Here is a 16569-nt window from a genome sequence, read left to right as displayed (position 1 = left end):
CCGATTCCACCCCCCCCCCACCGGCGATCGCCCCCCCGCAACTGAATGACAGCAGCGATCTGCCGCCGCTGTCATCATCTGCCCCCTTCCCATTCCCTCTGCTCCCCGCCAGCCTCCGATCCCCCCCTCACCCCCCCCCCGGTACCTCCGGTGTCCCCCCGTCCCTCCCGGTGTCCCTCGGGTCCGGATGATGGGCGCCGCCATCTTTGAAAATGGCGGGCGCATGCGCAGTGCGCCCGCCCGAATCTGCCGGCTGCAGATTCCATTCTTTCATTTTGATCACTCTCACAGTGATCAAAATGAAAGAAAAAGTAAATAAACCCCCCGATTATCACCCCCATAGGTAGGCAGAACTAATAAAATAAAGATAATATTTTTTTTTTTTTTTTCATTAGGGTTAGGGTTGAAAAGAGGGTTAGGGTTAGGGTTGAAAAGAGGGTTAGGGTTGAAAAGAGGGTTAGGGTTGAAAAGAGGGTTAGGGTTGGAAAGAGGGTTAGGGTTAGGATTGGAAAGAGGGTTAGGGTTGGAAAGAGGGTTAGGGTTGGAAAGAGGGTTAGGGTTGGAAAGAGGGTTAGGGTTGGAAAGAGGGTTAGGGTTGGAATTAGGGTTAGGGTTGGAATTAGGGTTAGGGTTGGAATTAGGGTTAGGCTTGTGGTTAGGGTTATGGTTAGGGTTGGGATTAGGGTTCGGGGTCTGTTGGGGTTAGGGTTATGGTTGGAATTAGGGTTAGGGATGTGTTGGGGTTAGGGCTGTGGTTAGGGGTGTGTTGGGGTTAGGGCTGGAGTTAGAATTGAGGGGTTTCCACTGTTTAGGCACATCAGGGGGTCACCAAACGCGACATGGTGCAACCATTGATTCCAGCCAATTTTGCGTTCAAAAAGTTAAACGGTGCTTCCTCCCTTCCAAGCCCCGACGTGTGCCCAAACAGTGGTTTACCCCAACATATGGGGTATCAGCGTACTCAGGAAAAATTGCACAACAACTTTGGGGGTCTAATTTCTCCTGGTACCCTTGGGAAAATAAAAAATTGGGGGCTAAAAAAATATTTTTGTGGAAAATTTTTTTTTTTAATTTTCACGTCTCTGCGTTATAAACTTCTGTGAAGCACTTGGGGGTCCAAAGTGCTCACCAGGCATCTAGATAAGTTACTTGGGAGGTCTAGTTTCCAAAATGGGGTCACTTGTGGGGGGTTTCTATTGTTTAGGCACATCAGGGGCTCTGCAAACGTAATGACGACCGCAGACCATTCCATCAAAGTCTGCATTTCAAAACGCCACTACTTCCATTCCGAGCCCTGACGTGTGCCCAAACAATAGTTCCCCCCCATATATGGGGCACCAGCGTACTCAGGACAAACTGTACAACAACTTTTGGGGTCCAATTTATCCTGCTACCCTTGGGAAAAAAAAAATTGCTGGCTAAAAATCATTTTTTTTGAGGAAAAAAAAATATTTTTTATTTTCACGTCTCTGCGTTATAAACTTCTGTGAAGCACTTGGGGGTTCAAGGTGCTCACCACACATCTAGATAAGTTCCTTAGGGGGTCTAGTTTCCAAAATGGGGTCACTTGTGGGGGGGTTCCACAGTTTAGGTACATCAGGGGTTCTGCAAATGTAACATGATGCCCGCAGACCATTCCATCAAAGTCAGCATTTCATAATGTCACTACTTCCCTTCCGAGCCCCGACGTGTACCCAAACAGTGGTCATCCCCCACATATGGGGTATCAGCGTACTCAGGACAAACTGGACAACAACTTTTGGGGTCCAATTTATCCTGCTACCCTTGTGAAAAAAAAAATTGCTAGCTAAAAATCATTTTTTTTGAGGAAAAAAAAATATTTTTTATTTTCACGACTGCGTTATAAACTTCTGTGAAGCACTTGGGGGTTCAAGGTGCTCACCACACATCTAGATAAGTTCCTTGGGTGGTCTAGTTTCCAAAATGGGGTCACTTGTGGGGGGTTCCACAGTTTAGGTACATCAGGGGTTCTGCAAATGTAACATGATGCCCGCAGACCATTCCATCAAAGTCAGCATTTCATAATGTCACTACTTCCCTTCCGAGCCCCGACGTGTACCCAAACAGTGGTCCCCACCCACATATGAGGTATCAGCGTACTCAGGACAAACTGGACAACAACTTTTGGGGCCAATTTATCCTGCTACCCCTGTGAAAAAAAAATTGCTGGCTAAAAATCATTTTTTTTTTGTGGAAAAAAAAATATTTTTTATTTTCACGGCTCTGCGATATAAACTTCTGTGAAGCGCTTGGGGGTTCAAGGTGCTCACCACACATCTAGATAAGTTCCTTGGGGGGTCTAGTCTCCAAAATGGGGTCACTTGTGGGGGGGTTCCACAGATTAGGTACATCAGGGGCTCTGCAAATGTAACATGACACCCGCAGACCATTCCATCAAAGTCAGCATTTCAAAATGTCACTACTTCCCTTCCGAGCCCCGACGTGTGCCCAAACAGTGGTTCCCCCCCACATGTGGGGTACCAGCGTACACAGGACAAACTGGACAACAAATTTTGGTGTCTAATTTATCCTGGTACCCTTGTGAAAATAAAAAATTGCGCACTAAAAAATAATTTTTTGAGGGAAAAATTTTTTTTTTTTATTTTCACGGCTCTGCGTCATAAACTTTTGTGAAGCACTTGAGGGTTCAAGGTGCTCACTACACATCTAGATAAGTTCCTTAGGGGTCTAGTTTCCAAAATGGGGTCATTTGTGGGGGAGCTCCAATGTTTAGGCACACAGGGGCTCTCCAAACACAACATGGTGTCCGCTAACGATTCGAAGTAATTTGCATTTCAAAAAGTCAAATGGCGCTCCTTCCCTTCTGAGCCCTGCCGTGTGCCCAAACAGTGGTTTCCCCCCACATATGGGGTACCAGCGTACTCAGGACAAACTGGACAACAAGATTTGTGGTCCAATTTCTCCTGTTAGCCTTGTGAAAATTAAAAATAGTGTGCTAAAAATCATTTTTGAGGAAAAAAAAAATATTTTTTATTTTCACTGCTCTGTGTTATAAACTTTTGTGAAGCACTTGGGGGTTCAAAGTGCTCCCTACACGTCTAGATAAGTTCCTTAGGGGGTCTAGTTTCCAAAATGGGGTCACTTGTGGGGGAGCTCCAATGTTTAGGTGCACAGGGGCTCTCCAAATGCGACATGGTGTCCGATAACGATTGGAGCTAATTTTCCATTCAAAAAGTCAAATGGTGCTCCTTGCCTTCCGGGCCATGCCGTGCACCCAAACAGTGGTTTATGACCACATATGAGGTATCTGTGCACTCAGGAGAAATTGCTCAACAAATTTTAGGATCCATTTTATCCTGTTGCCCATGTGAAAATGAAAAAACTGAGGCTAAAAGAAAATTTGTGTGAAAAAAAAGTATTTTTTTTTTTTTTTTACAGATCAATTTGTGAAGTACCTGGGGGTTCAAAGTGATCACTATGCATCTAGATAAGTTCCTTGGGGGGTCTAGTTTCCAAAATGGGGTCACTTGTGGAGGAGCTCCAATGTTTATGCACACAGGGGCTCTCCAAACACGACATGGCAACCGCTAAATATTCCAGCATATTTTCCATTCAAAAAGTCAAATGGCGCTCCTTCCCTTCTGAGCCGTGCCGTGCGCCCAAACAGTGGTTTATGACCACATATGAGGTATCGTTGTACTCCGGAGAAATTGCCCAACAAATTTTAGCATCCATTTTATCCTGTTTCCCATGTGAAAATGAAAAAATTGATGCTAAAAGAAAATTTTTGTTGGAAAAATTAAAATGTCCATTTTTTCTTTCCACATTGCTTTAGTTCCTGTGAAACACCTGAAGGGTTAATAATCTTCTTGAATGTAGTTTTGAGTAGCTTGAGGGGTGCAGTTTTTAGAATGGTGTAACTTTTGGGTATTTTCTGCCATATAGACCCCTCAATGTGACTTCAAATGTGAGGTTGTCCCTAAAAAAATGGTTTTGTAAATTTTATTGTAAAAATGAGAAATCGCTGGTCAACTTTTAACCCTTATAACTTCCTAACAAAAAAATATTTTGTTTCCAAAATTGTGCTGATGCAAAGTAGACATATGAGAAATGTTATTTATTAACTATTTTGTGTCACATAACTCTCTGGTTTAACAGAATAAAAATTCAAAATTTGAAAATTGCAAAATTTTCACCAAATTTCTGATTTTTTGACAAATAAACGCAAAAATTATCAACCTAAATTTACCACTAACATGAAGCCCAATATGTCACGAAAAAACAATCTCAGAATCGCTAGGATCCGTTGAAGCGTTCCTGAGTTATTACCTCATAAAGGGACACTGGTCAGAATTGCAAAAAATGGCCTGGTCATTAAGGTCAAAATAGGCTTGGTCATGAAGGGGTTAAGGTCAGATCCCGCAGTGGCTGACCAGGACTGTCCATGTATTATAAGGTCAGCCATCAAAATTGTAATCAGCGTAATTATCATCCAAGAGTTGTAATACTTTTGTATATTTGTTTTCTAATCCTAAATCTCTGATTTTCCACACTGGATTAAAGGAATTTTACTGTGTCTACATAATCATTAATACTGCAAAACTAGAAGTATAGGATTAGGAGGAAATAAGACCGAGGCTGAAAATGAAAAACAGAAACCAAAGAATTAATATTTTACAGACAATAGATCTGCTAGTTTGCAATGACACAATAGTCCATTTCCCAGTATTAGATGCTCACATAATGTGTCATTGCCGCACGTGCACGCTCCTGGGGACAGCCATAGGACACAGACCAGTTCCTTATCAAGCAGGAAGGAGAAGCAGCGTTCAGACATACGGAAAATTACCTTGATTACAATGGTCACCTTTCATCTAGTCACATGATTTATTTCTTTCTTTTCTACTTAGGACATAGAGAAACTGAAAACAGGAGGGATGCAAAACCATTTCCTCCAAAGAGACAGTAAAAATATAAAAATGGCAGCCAATAAATGTCATCTAATATATTCACTTCCCGTTTTCTTATTTTAGCATCTGTGATACTTCGCCCACAGTATTTATACAGGACATTTGCATTCCTATGTAATTAGAGCTGCGGCGCCATAAAAAAATTTCCATAAAAAAAAGTTTCATGCCAGTCTCCATCCATATAATGTTCAGTGCAATCATACTTTCCCCATACAATCAGACATAAGTCTTGCATCGGGCAATTGTGCCACCCATAAAACAGTGGCGTGTCGCCACATCTGGTGTCTGCACAATCCCTTTAATAGTATGCAATAAGCTCCTGAGCTCCCTCTAGTGGTGGCTGCAGGCAGGGGATTCGGATCTCTGCATCAGACAATTGACATCCGACCACTACAAAGGTATATTGACAAATTATTCATAACATTAGATGGATGGATGTTTGTAGGAGATATTCACTACACAGCATTTCAGGCTGTACTGGCCCCATCAAGAATAGTCTAATGACATCCATATGCATTAGCTAACCAACTGCCAGTTGATCATTAGGGCAACAATAATCTCTACAGACTTTATACAGTATATATGGAGCTCGTTAATCGGCCAGTCTAAATGCACCATAATGTTATGTGGCAGATCCCTCTTGTTTCCTACTACTGTTGGGTTGAATACAGCCTCAGGCTGTCGAGTTTGGGCAGGATAACCGCGACCAGTCTGTGTATCGTGGTCTGTACTCAGGATGTCTGAATTCAGCCTTATCTGTTAGAAGCTTCTTGTGTTTTCATTATTATTATCTGGTAGATCCCTCTTGGATCCATATTGTTTTTCCTCGACCATTATTTGGCAGAGCCCTAGTGTTCCCTACGCCCGTTAAACCTATTATTTTGTTCACCATTATCTGGCACATCTCTATTGCTATTTGGAAGATTTTATATTTCCACTACAGCTATCTGGCAGATCTCCATTGTCTTTCCACTAGTGTTGTCTGGAAGATTACCAATAATTCTCATTATACCGGTGATAGCAGATCGCCATTTAAGGGCAATATATTTCTCTTTTATCACAGATCAAATAGTACAGGAGATAAATGTTAACATGACACAGTCATTTCACGTAATAGACCATAGACTTATGAGCTAACATCTAACAGCAAACCTGAGAGATATGCACAAACGCGCAGTGAGACACCCTGCAGGAGCCGCTGTCAACGAGAAACATCATGAAAAGAGCACACTGCATTCCCCCAACTATCACTGTGCTTTAAAGTGAACCTGTCATGTTGAAACTTGTATCTGATCTGCGAGCAGGATTTAACAGAGCAGGAGGAGATGAACTGATTCATATACATTTTTGTGGGAAAAGTTTCAGTAAAATTTGCATTTTAATAGCTGAAATCCCTGATATTTGCAAGCATACGAGTCTAGTGGGCGGCCCTACACAGTGTCAATCACTAGTAGGGGCTGCCCTACACAGTGTCAACCACTAGTAGGACCACCCACTACAGTGTCAACCACTAGTAGGACCACCCACTACAGTGTCAATCAATAGTAGGACCACCCACTACACAGTGTCAATCACTAGTAGGACCACCCACTACAGTGTCAATCACTAGCAGGACCACCCACTACACAGTGTCAATCACTAGTAGGACCACCCAATACAGTGTCAATCACTAGTAGGACCACCCACTACAGTGTCAATCACTAGTAGGACCACTCACTAGACTCCTATACAGACAAGCAGCAATTTCAATGAATAAAATATTAGTAATACTGAATCTTTTCCAACAAACCTATATATTATTATGCTTAGCTTCTCCCTCTCTATGATACGGTCCGCAAATGGTAACTAATGTACAGCATAACAGGTTCCCTTTAAAGATCTATTAATAGATGAGATTATACCTGTATTTTTGCTGCCGGGACTAAGAAAGTTGAAGCCGGGTAAATCCATAAGTGTATTAAAGGTGAATGAGACTACAGCCGAGACAGCTGAGGGGCTGACAACAGTGGCCCAATAGGCTGCACCATGCCCTCTGCCACTTCCCGCTGTTACCGCTATCCACAGCATGGGGACAGCAGTGAATACATTGGTGGAAGACAAAGCAACCGGTTCCTTCTTCCACCATTCAGCGTGAGGCAGCAGACACGATGACGTCATTACATTGTGCTGCTACTGCAGAGACTTAGTGCACAGGAGATAGGAGCAGGGCGCCAGGGGAGTGTGAGCGAGTATATGTTGTTTTCTTTCATATGTGCATGGGATGTCTACATGTATATAGGGGGCTATGTGGGGGCTTATACTTTATATAGAGGCCATGTGGGGGCTCACTGTATATAGGAAGCTATGTTGGGGCTCATACTGTATATAGGAGGCAATGTGGGGGCTCATACTGTATATAGCGGGTTATGTGGAGGCTCACTCAGTATTTAGGAGGCTATGTGGGGGCTCATGCTGTATTTTAGGAGGCTATGTGGGGGCTCATGCTGTATTTTAGGAGGCTATGTGGGGGCTCATTCTGTATACATCATTTTTATATCTATAGTGCAAACATATCCCATTACATTTACATTACAGTATAGAGCATTTAACAGTTACCTCCAGGGAATAACAATTTTCCTCCAGGTAATTCAGATGAATTTTTAAAAAAATATACACAATGTGTTTCAGCTAATAACAGCCTTCCTCAGGTGTCTATTGGCGTTCTCAGCAGAAGTGTGTTGTGTATGTGGTTTTGAATAAATCCATCTGAATTCCTTGGAGGAAGACCACTTTGCCTCTCTGTCATCACGGTGGAAGCACCAATTTCCTGGATTCTTTTACCGTTTCGTCAACTGTTGGAACTCCATTGGAGGAATTCCCCACTGTCCATCAGGGAGGCTGCACTCCACTGCACATTCACTTACTTATACCTAGTGTTGTGCTCCAGTTAGCACAACCTCATTAGGTGAGCACTGTTATTATCAATCACCCAATATATTTGCATTTAATTACTACGCTCAGATAGCGCCACATTTTTCTGCTTTTCAAAGGCCTTCAATTATTGACAGCATACAGCCTAATAAATAATTCTGGGTTACTAACGGGGCTGCTCTGTTCACAACATTCATCTCTTGGACAAAGTGGAGCATGGCTACAAAGGACATCATTGCTAGGAAAGACCTGCCCTGTAATACACACATTGATTTTAATTGGCACAGTGTAATGTAATGCTTTATTTCCCCTGTGGTGGCGCTGCAGAAAAACTGAACAAACATTCCCCACAGGATACAACTGATCGCTCGGAGCTCCAGCAGAAGAAACACAATGAGATCTGCTTATTGTCAAAAGTCACCTAGCCAGAGAACCCCACCATACTAAATGTTCACACAGAACTAGAATCTGCTATATTTACATGTGTGACCACTGGATACCCCATCCCTAAAAACTAATGAGGAAGAGTTGCTGCACCTGAACAGCTCCAGGTTATGGGTGAAAAGAAAAAAGGGATGTATGGGCTTTTTCCTAGCCCTGCACCCCCTCGAGGATCAGTAGTATTGTAAAATCTTTTTAACAAATTCCAGGACATACGATGAATCTATTGCTCCATGCCGTGACCTCACATGCATACCTTTCAGTGCTTCAGAGCTTAAGTGCTCCCCTCCATGGTTCAGGTGCTCAGATGAGCTCTCGGAGAAGGTCACTTTGCTGTCAGATGTAGCTTGAGCTGCAGGGACCATAAACAAGGAAATTCACAACACTGAAGGAAATTTAATGCTATGATATTTAGACAAAAATAAAATAAAACCGAAATCTGACCCTTTTCACGCTCGTCCCACGGTATACTGTGCTCTGGTTTGTATCCACATCCAATTCCTGTTAACTTCTTGCACGCCGAATCAAACTCTTTCTTATGGTGGGGTCTAATAAACTGGTAAAAACCTAAACAATAAAAAAAAATAAATAATAAAGGTTAATAATCAAAGAGGCAGGACAGAGTTGGGTTCCAGGTGAATGGGAGAAATAAGGGAAGAAGCAGCGCATCGCTGGTGAACAGCAACAGTAGTTTGTAAGGGCTGATCATAATTGGCACTGAATATTAATGTGGAGTGGCAGGTCACAGCTGGCGCTAAGTGAACAGAAATATTAATGTGGAATGGCGGTTCATAGCTAGCACCAGGTGAATAAGATTAGTAATGTGGAATGGCATCATAAATTGCACGAGGTGAATGAGAAAAGTAAAGCGGAGGGGCAGGTCATAGCTGGCGCCAAGTGAATAAGAAAAGTAATGTGGAGAGGCAGGTCACAGCTGGCGCCAAGTGAATAAGAACAGTAATGTGGAGGGGCAGGTCATAGCTGGCGCCAAGTTAATAAGAACAGTAATGTGGAGGGGTAGGTCTTAGCTGGCACCAAGTGAATAAGAACAGTAATGCGGAGGGGCAGGTAATAGCTGGCGCCAAGTGAACAAGAACAGTAATATGGAGGGACAATTCATAGCTGGCACCAGGTGAATAAGATTAGTAATGTGAAGGGGAATGTCATAGCTGGCGCCAGGTGAATCTCAATAGTAATGTGTAATGGCAGTTCATAACTGGCACAACGTGAATGAGAAAAGTAGTGTGGAGGGGCAGGTCATAGCTGGCGCCAAGTAAATAAGAACAGTAATGTGGAGGGGCAGGCCATAGCTGGCACCAAGTGAACAAGAATATCAATGTGGAGGGGCAGGTCATAGCTGGCGCCATGTGAATTAAAAAAGTAATGTGCAGGGACAGGTCATAGCTGGTGCCTAGTGAATAAGAAAAGTAATGTGAAGGGGAAGGTCATAGGTGGCTCCAATAGACATATTGGCATGGAATATTTATCATCACAGTAATAGGAAAATATATATATGTCCAGAGATTGGAGGCCGCACACCTTTCCACTGAAAAAAGCTTCTTATTTAACTGAAAATTTAGCAATTTTCAAACTTAATTTCTGTGCCCTTAAATCAGAGAGTGGTGTCACACAAAATAGTTAATAAATAACATATCCCACATGTCTACTTTACATCAACACAATTTTAGAAACATTTTTATTTTGTTAGGACGTTATAAGGTTTAAAAATTGACCAGCGATTTTTGTTTTGACAACAAAATTTACAAAGCCATTTTTTTAGGGCCCACCTCACATTTGATGTCACTTTGAGGGGTCAATATGACAGAAAATACCCAAAAGTGACACCATTCTACAAACTGCACCCCTCAAGGTGCTCAAAACCACATTCAAGAAGTTTATTAATCCTTCAAATGCTTCACGAGAACTAAAGCAATGTGGAAGGAAGAAATTAACATTTAACTTTTATTTATTTTCGCAAGGGTATCAGGAGAAAAATGACCACAAAATTTGTTGTGCAATTTATCCTGAGTACGCCACACATGTCGGGGAAAGCCACTGTTAGGGTGCATGGCAGGGCTCAGAAGGGAGGGAGAACCGTTTGACTTTTTGAACACAAAATTGGCTGGAATTGATGGCAGCACCATGTCGCGTTTGGAGACCCTCTCATGTACTGAAACGGTGGAAACCCCCCAATTCTAAAGCCCCCGTCACACTAAGCGAGATCGCTGCTGAGTCACAAGTTTTGTGACGCAACAGCGACCTCAGCAGCGATCTCGCTGTGTGTGACTCCTATCAGCGACCGCCCCCCACCCCGCCTAGTATCGCTGATCGTGCAGGAATGTCCTGGGCCATTTTTTGATCGTTGGTCTCCCGCTGGCCAGCACGCATCGATCAGCGAGCTCCCAGTGCTGTAAGCAGACGCTGGGAGCTGGTATCCAAGGTAAACAGCGGGTAACTAAGCACGCGCGTCGCTTAGTTACCCGCTGTGTACCCTGGATGCCAGTGTGCTCGCGATGGGAGCTGGTATCCAAGGTAAACAGCGGGTAACTAAGCGCCGCGCGCGCTTAGTTACCCGCGTCCTCGCTGGTCCTGATCTCTGGTGAGTCTGTCTGTTTGACAGCTCACCAGCGATCATAACCAGGTCACATCGTTGTCGGCATAGCTGGTGCGTCGCTATGTGTAACGGGACCCTTACTCCAACCTTAACACAGCCGTAAGCCAAACCCTAACCCCTACCACAACCCTATCCCAACTCTAACTGCAAAGAATGGAAACAAATTTAATTTTTTTTTAATGTAACTAAGGGGGTGATAAAGGTTGGTTTGATTTAATATTTTTTTTATTTTTATCACTGTGATAGGGTTTATCACAGTGATCAAAATGAACCAACAGGAAAAATCTCCTCCGAATAACGGCGATGATGTGACAGGGGATAGTAAAAACGGACCCGAATTAAGTTCTCCGGGGTCTCAGCACCGAGACCCCTGACATTTTCTGACGCTGGGGGGGCGCTATACCCTTATTTCTCAGCGCCGTTAAAAAGTGGCGCTGAGGAATAAGTACCCTTAACTGCCGCTGTTAAAAGGCGTATTGGCGGTCGTTAAAGGGTTAATGACTGAACAACTATACTTATAAAGTGGTTTAAAATGCCTTGATAAGATAAGCTATGAGTATAAAGGATCACAATGAACCCACCATGACTGAATAAAAGCGACATAATTATGTGCATCCTACGCATTTAATAAACTTTATTTTTAGCTTGGATTTTTTTGGTATTAGTGAGATTTAATTTAGGAATTAAAAAATAATAAAAGAACATATTTGTGTAGTGAAACTACATTTTTTTATTTCATATTTATAACATTCATTTTGCATTAACCACTTTACCCCCAAGGGTGGTTTGCATGTTCATGACTGGGCCAATAACTTTGGAACGCTTCCATGGAGCCAAGTGATTCTGACATTGTTTTCTCGTGACATATTGTACAGTACTTCATGTTAGTGGTAAAATTTAATTGATACAACTTGCGTTTATTTGTGAAAAAACGGAAATTTGTCGAGAATTTCGCAATTTTCCAAATTTTAATTTTTATGCCCTTAAATCACAGAGATATGGCACACAAAAAACTTAATAAATAACATTTCCCATATGTTTACTTTACATCAGCACAATTTTGGAACCCAAATTTTTTTTTGTTAGGAAGTTACAAGGGTTAAAAGTTGACCAGCGATTTCTCATTTTTGCAACGCCATTTCATTTTTATGGACCACATCACATTTGAAGTCACTTTGAGGGGTCTATATGATAGGAAATACCACAAAGTGATACCATTCTAAAAACTGCACCCCTCAAGGTGCTCAAAACCACATTCAAGAAGTTTATTAACCCTTCAGGTGCTTCACAGGAATTTTTTGAATGTTTAAGAAAAAAATGAACATTTAACTTTTTTTCACAAAAACATTACTTCAGGTCCAATTTTTTTTATTTTTACCAAGGTAACAGGAGAAATTGGACTGCAAAAGTTATTGTGCAATTTGTCCTGAGTACGCTGATGCCTGATATGTGGGGGAGAACCACTGTTTCGGCGCATGGCAGAGCTCAGAAGGGAAGGAGCGCCATTTGACTTTTTCAATGCAAAATTGGCTGGAATTCAGATCGGACGCCATGTCACGTTTGAAGAGCCCCTGATGTGCCTAAACAGCGGAAACCCCCCACAAAGTGACCCCATTTTGGAAACTAGACCCCCCAAGGAACTTATCTAGATATGTGGTGAGAACTTTAAACCTCCAAGGGCTTCACAGAAGTTTATAACGTACAGCCGTACAATTAAAAAAATCATATTTTTTCCACAAAAATTATCTTTTCAACCCCAATTTTTATTTTCCCAGGGGTAGCAGGACCCCAAAAGTTATTGTGCAATTTGTCCTGAGTACGCTGATACCCCTCATGTGCGAGTAAACCACTATTTGGACGCATGTTAGAGCTCAGAAGGGAAGCATTTTACTTTTTTAGCTGGAATTGGAATCGGACGCCATGACGCGTTTGGAAAGCCCCTGATGTGCTTAAACAGTGAAAACCCCCACAAATAACAACATTTTGGAAACTAGACCCCCCAAGGAACTTATCTAGATGTGTGGTGAGCATTTTGAACCCCCAAGGGCTTCACAGAAGTTTATAACGCCCGGGCGTGAAAATAAAAAAATCATTTTTTCCACAAACATGATCTTTTAGTCCCCAATTTTTTTTATTTTGCCAAGGGTAACAGGAGAAATTGGACACCAAAAGTTGTTGTCCAATTTGTCCTGAGTACGCTGATACCCCATATGTGGGATAAAACTACTGTATGGGCACAGGTCGGGGCCCGGAAGGGAAGTAGTGACGCTTTGGAATGCAGACTTTGATGGAATGGTCTGCGGGTGTCATGTCGCATTTGGATAGCCTCTGATATGCCTAAACTGTTGAATCTCCCCACAAGTGACCCCATTTTGGAATCTAGACCCCCCACGGAACTTATCTAAATGTGTGGTGAGCACTTTGAACCCCCAAGTGCTTCACAGAAGTTTATAACACCCGGGCGTGAAAATAAAAAAATAATATATTTTTTTTCACAAACAGAAGGATTTTTGGTACTCACCGTAAAATCTCTTTCGTTCCTTCATCGGGGGGGGGGACATAGGTAACCATGGGTGTATGCTGCTGTCGCTAGGAGGCTGACACTATGCAAATAAAGTAAAACTGGCTCCTCCTCCGTAGCATACACCCACTGACAGGCAGGAAGTACCTCAGTTAAGTGTTAAAGCAGTAAGAGAAGCAACCAACAAACTCCACATATGTACCGGCTCAACGACCAAGGCACGTAGGCACAAGACCAGTGCAAACGAATAGGGAGGGTGCTGTGTCCCCCAATGAAGGCTTCAAGAAAGAGATTTTACGGTGAGTACCAAAAATCCTTCTTTCTTTATTGCTTCATTGGGGGACACAGGTAACCATGGGACGTCCAAAAGCAGTCCCCAAGGGTGGGAACAGAAAGAATACAGAGAAAATAGGACTGAGGCCAGCCGGTACGTAACCGCCGCCTGCAGCACCTTTCCTTCCTAGGCCTGCGTCAGACAAGACATGAATATGAACTTCGGAAAACTTGCAAGAATGTGCAAAGATGACTAGGTCGCGGTCCTGCAACCTCTAAAGCCGAGGCCTAGCGAGAAACTGCCCCAAGAGTTATCCAGAGTATGGACCGGAGAGGGGCAAGAGGAACCTAGAGAAGAAAGGACAATGTCTGCACTAGTGAGGGATGAAAGGGAAAGGAGGATGGCAGGACAATGTTGCGAACTCAGAACTCCCCTGATTTCTCTTCTTGGTAGCCAATAAGGCTAACAGAACCAAATAGTTGTACTTATGCCACCTGAATCAGATCTTCAGTAACTGTCGTAGAAACTTGAGGATGCAGGTTTCCTCGCCCAAAGCATGGTCAGAATGACCTGATGGGAAGAAACCCAGTCCCTCTCAGAAGTAGGCCTTAAAGGCCATGGCGTTAAACTTAAATGACTGTGAACTGTGGCGGAAGAGTGGCATGGGGAAGAATATCCAGACGGTCTGGAAAGCTCCAGGAGGCGACCATGAGCATGTACTCCAGCTCCGGGTACCAGGTCTGACTTAACAGCTTGTAGTTGTCAGGACTAGTGTTGAGCATTCCGATACCGCAAATATCGGGTATCGGTCGATATTAGCGGTATCGGAATTCCGATACTGAGTTCCGATACTTTTAGCATATCGGATACCGGAATTGGAAGTTAACATAATCCTATGAGCCAGTTTGCTTTGATTCAGCCAATGGGAATCTTCAGAAGTGTGGGCACATCCTGTTAGGCATGTAGGCATGTTAACTAATGGCATGGCTGTGATTGGCTGCTGAAAAGATGTCATGATGCACTATAAAAGCCGCCGCAGCCGCCATTTCTGGTTCACTCTGCTGTGAATTCAGTTAGGGACAGGCTGCTGTTGAAGACTGTGAGGGACAGTTAGAGATAGCGATTGTCAAAATAATCTTGTGCTTTACCCAGGCTACATAATCAACCACTGTAGCTTTCTTTTGCCTAACAGCGCTGTTCACAGCTGTCTGCAAGGGCTGTGTGAGTGCAGCTCACGCTGTGTAGTGTGTCCTTCAGCCACGTCTGGTTGTAGGCTGCCCAGCGTGCGTCATTGCCTCATACATATTTTTCTTTTATTGCTGCTTATTTTTCATAAATTCTATATAGTGTGCTTCCATCCGTATCCATATACGTTGGTTGCAAACACTAGTAGTAGACAGCGGAGCCTCTCTGCAGCCTTTCAGTGCTAGTGTCAAGTTATCTGCACTGTTCTTGGCTGTCTCAGAGGTCTCTGTGTGTGAGTGCAGCTCACGTTGTAGTGTGTTCTGCAGCCACGTCTGGTTGTAGTCCGCTCAGCGTGCGTCGCTGCCTCATACGTAGTCTTTTTTTTTTTTATTTTTTGCAGCTCATTTTTCCTGATTTTTTTCTCCTATATTAGTGTGCTTCCATCCGTATCCATCTACATTGGTTGGTTGCAAACACTATATAGGAGTAGATAGAGGAGCCTTTTTGCTGGCTTGTGCCCTGCAGGCCCAGCCAGATTAGTATTACCCTATTTTTTGGAGCCTCATCTATTGCATTGTAGGTTTGCTTCCTGCATTGTAATAGCTCCAAAAAGTTTGTGATACTATCCCTTTCACATCTGTCACATCCTTAATTTTTTTTTTTTTTAAAAAAAAAGGAAAAAAAGTTCACCAAACACTCCACTTTACAGTTGTGTAGGCCACAGTAGCTTATATTAAAGTGTAGTCCACACACTTTATAAAATTAGTGTTCCTTATACCTGTTAGCAGCTGTTCAGGAATAAGCACACTAAGCCCCCCTTTTTTACTTTTCTGCCTATCTTTATCAGTCTACCAAGATGAAGAAGGCAGGGAGTAAGGCACGTGGTCGTGGGGTTGCAGCAGGGAGAGGACGTGGGGATTCTGTGCCTGCTGCGGGCACCAGTGACCCAGCATCCCCTGTTATAAATGAGTCACCGTAGGAGGCAAAAGCAGAAATACAAGCTAAGTCCAGAAAACCAGAGAAGTTGGCAACTATCAGATTGCAGACCCCTGAACCTATCAACACAACTAGCAGTAGCCGTGGGGGGTTCCTACGATGCCCTAGACCCCTCGATCACAGCCGGAGAATTACATAGGCCTAAAGAAAGAAAGGGGAAAACTAAACTGCCCCAGAGCAGACCCCAAAGCAATAGGCAGCCCCCAACATATAATGACGGTGAAGCAAGATGAAAATACTAACACAGACAGAAAGATAGACTGAGCAAAGACGGGGCCCAAAACTACCTAGATAGGAAAGGACAGGAAGGCTGCTGTCTGCAATCTGCCAAAACCCTATCAAAAGACATAAGCCAACAAGCTGATATGAAAAAGGCCCTGAAGCAGCTAGGCTTCAAAAACTAAATCAGCACTCAGGTATTTTCAGAAGACAGAGCTAAAGGAATTCAGCACACCCCAGCAGGGAATGGCAGAAATCCAGAAAAACAAAGCAAAACAAAGTCAAAGCACCAAAGCAAAAGGCCGAGCAGCAAACTTAGCTTTAGAGGAGCAGGAATTCAGACTGGTCTCCAAGGATCCCACAGAGAAATCACCCGCAGGGCAGAAGGGCGTTGGCAGCCTTATATCCAGTCAGTAACTCTACTCAGCCAGTCATCATCATCAGCCTCAGGTGTTTG

At 43.2% G+C, this 16569-nt stretch overlaps 1 protein-coding gene across 2 annotated transcripts in view; it reads right to left on the bottom strand.

The window, feature by feature from the left end:
- Positions 1-16569, bottom strand: part of RTEL1 (regulator of telomere elongation helicase 1) — a 195007-nt gene that overhangs the window by 47192 nt on the left and 131246 nt on the right. For both annotated transcript variants that reach the window (XM_073580810.1, XM_073580809.1), the window contains exons 29-30: positions 8748-8870; positions 8560-8655 (exon numbers count right to left, since the gene is read on the bottom strand). In XM_073580810.1, the coding sequence (XP_073436911.1) occupies positions 8560-8655; positions 8748-8870 (219 nt within the window). The remainder of the gene's footprint in view (positions 1-8559; positions 8656-8747; positions 8871-16569) is intronic.

This window comes from Dendrobates tinctorius, unplaced genomic scaffold (assembly GCF_039654945.1).
Source record: "Dendrobates tinctorius isolate UK_male_01 unplaced genomic scaffold, ASM3965494v1 ptg000065l, whole genome shotgun sequence".
NCBI classification, from domain to species: domain Eukaryota; kingdom Metazoa; phylum Chordata; class Amphibia; order Anura; family Dendrobatidae; genus Dendrobates; species Dendrobates tinctorius.
The sequence above is the reverse complement of the archived record's forward strand: the minus strand, read 5'-3'. Positions and strand labels throughout refer to the sequence as shown.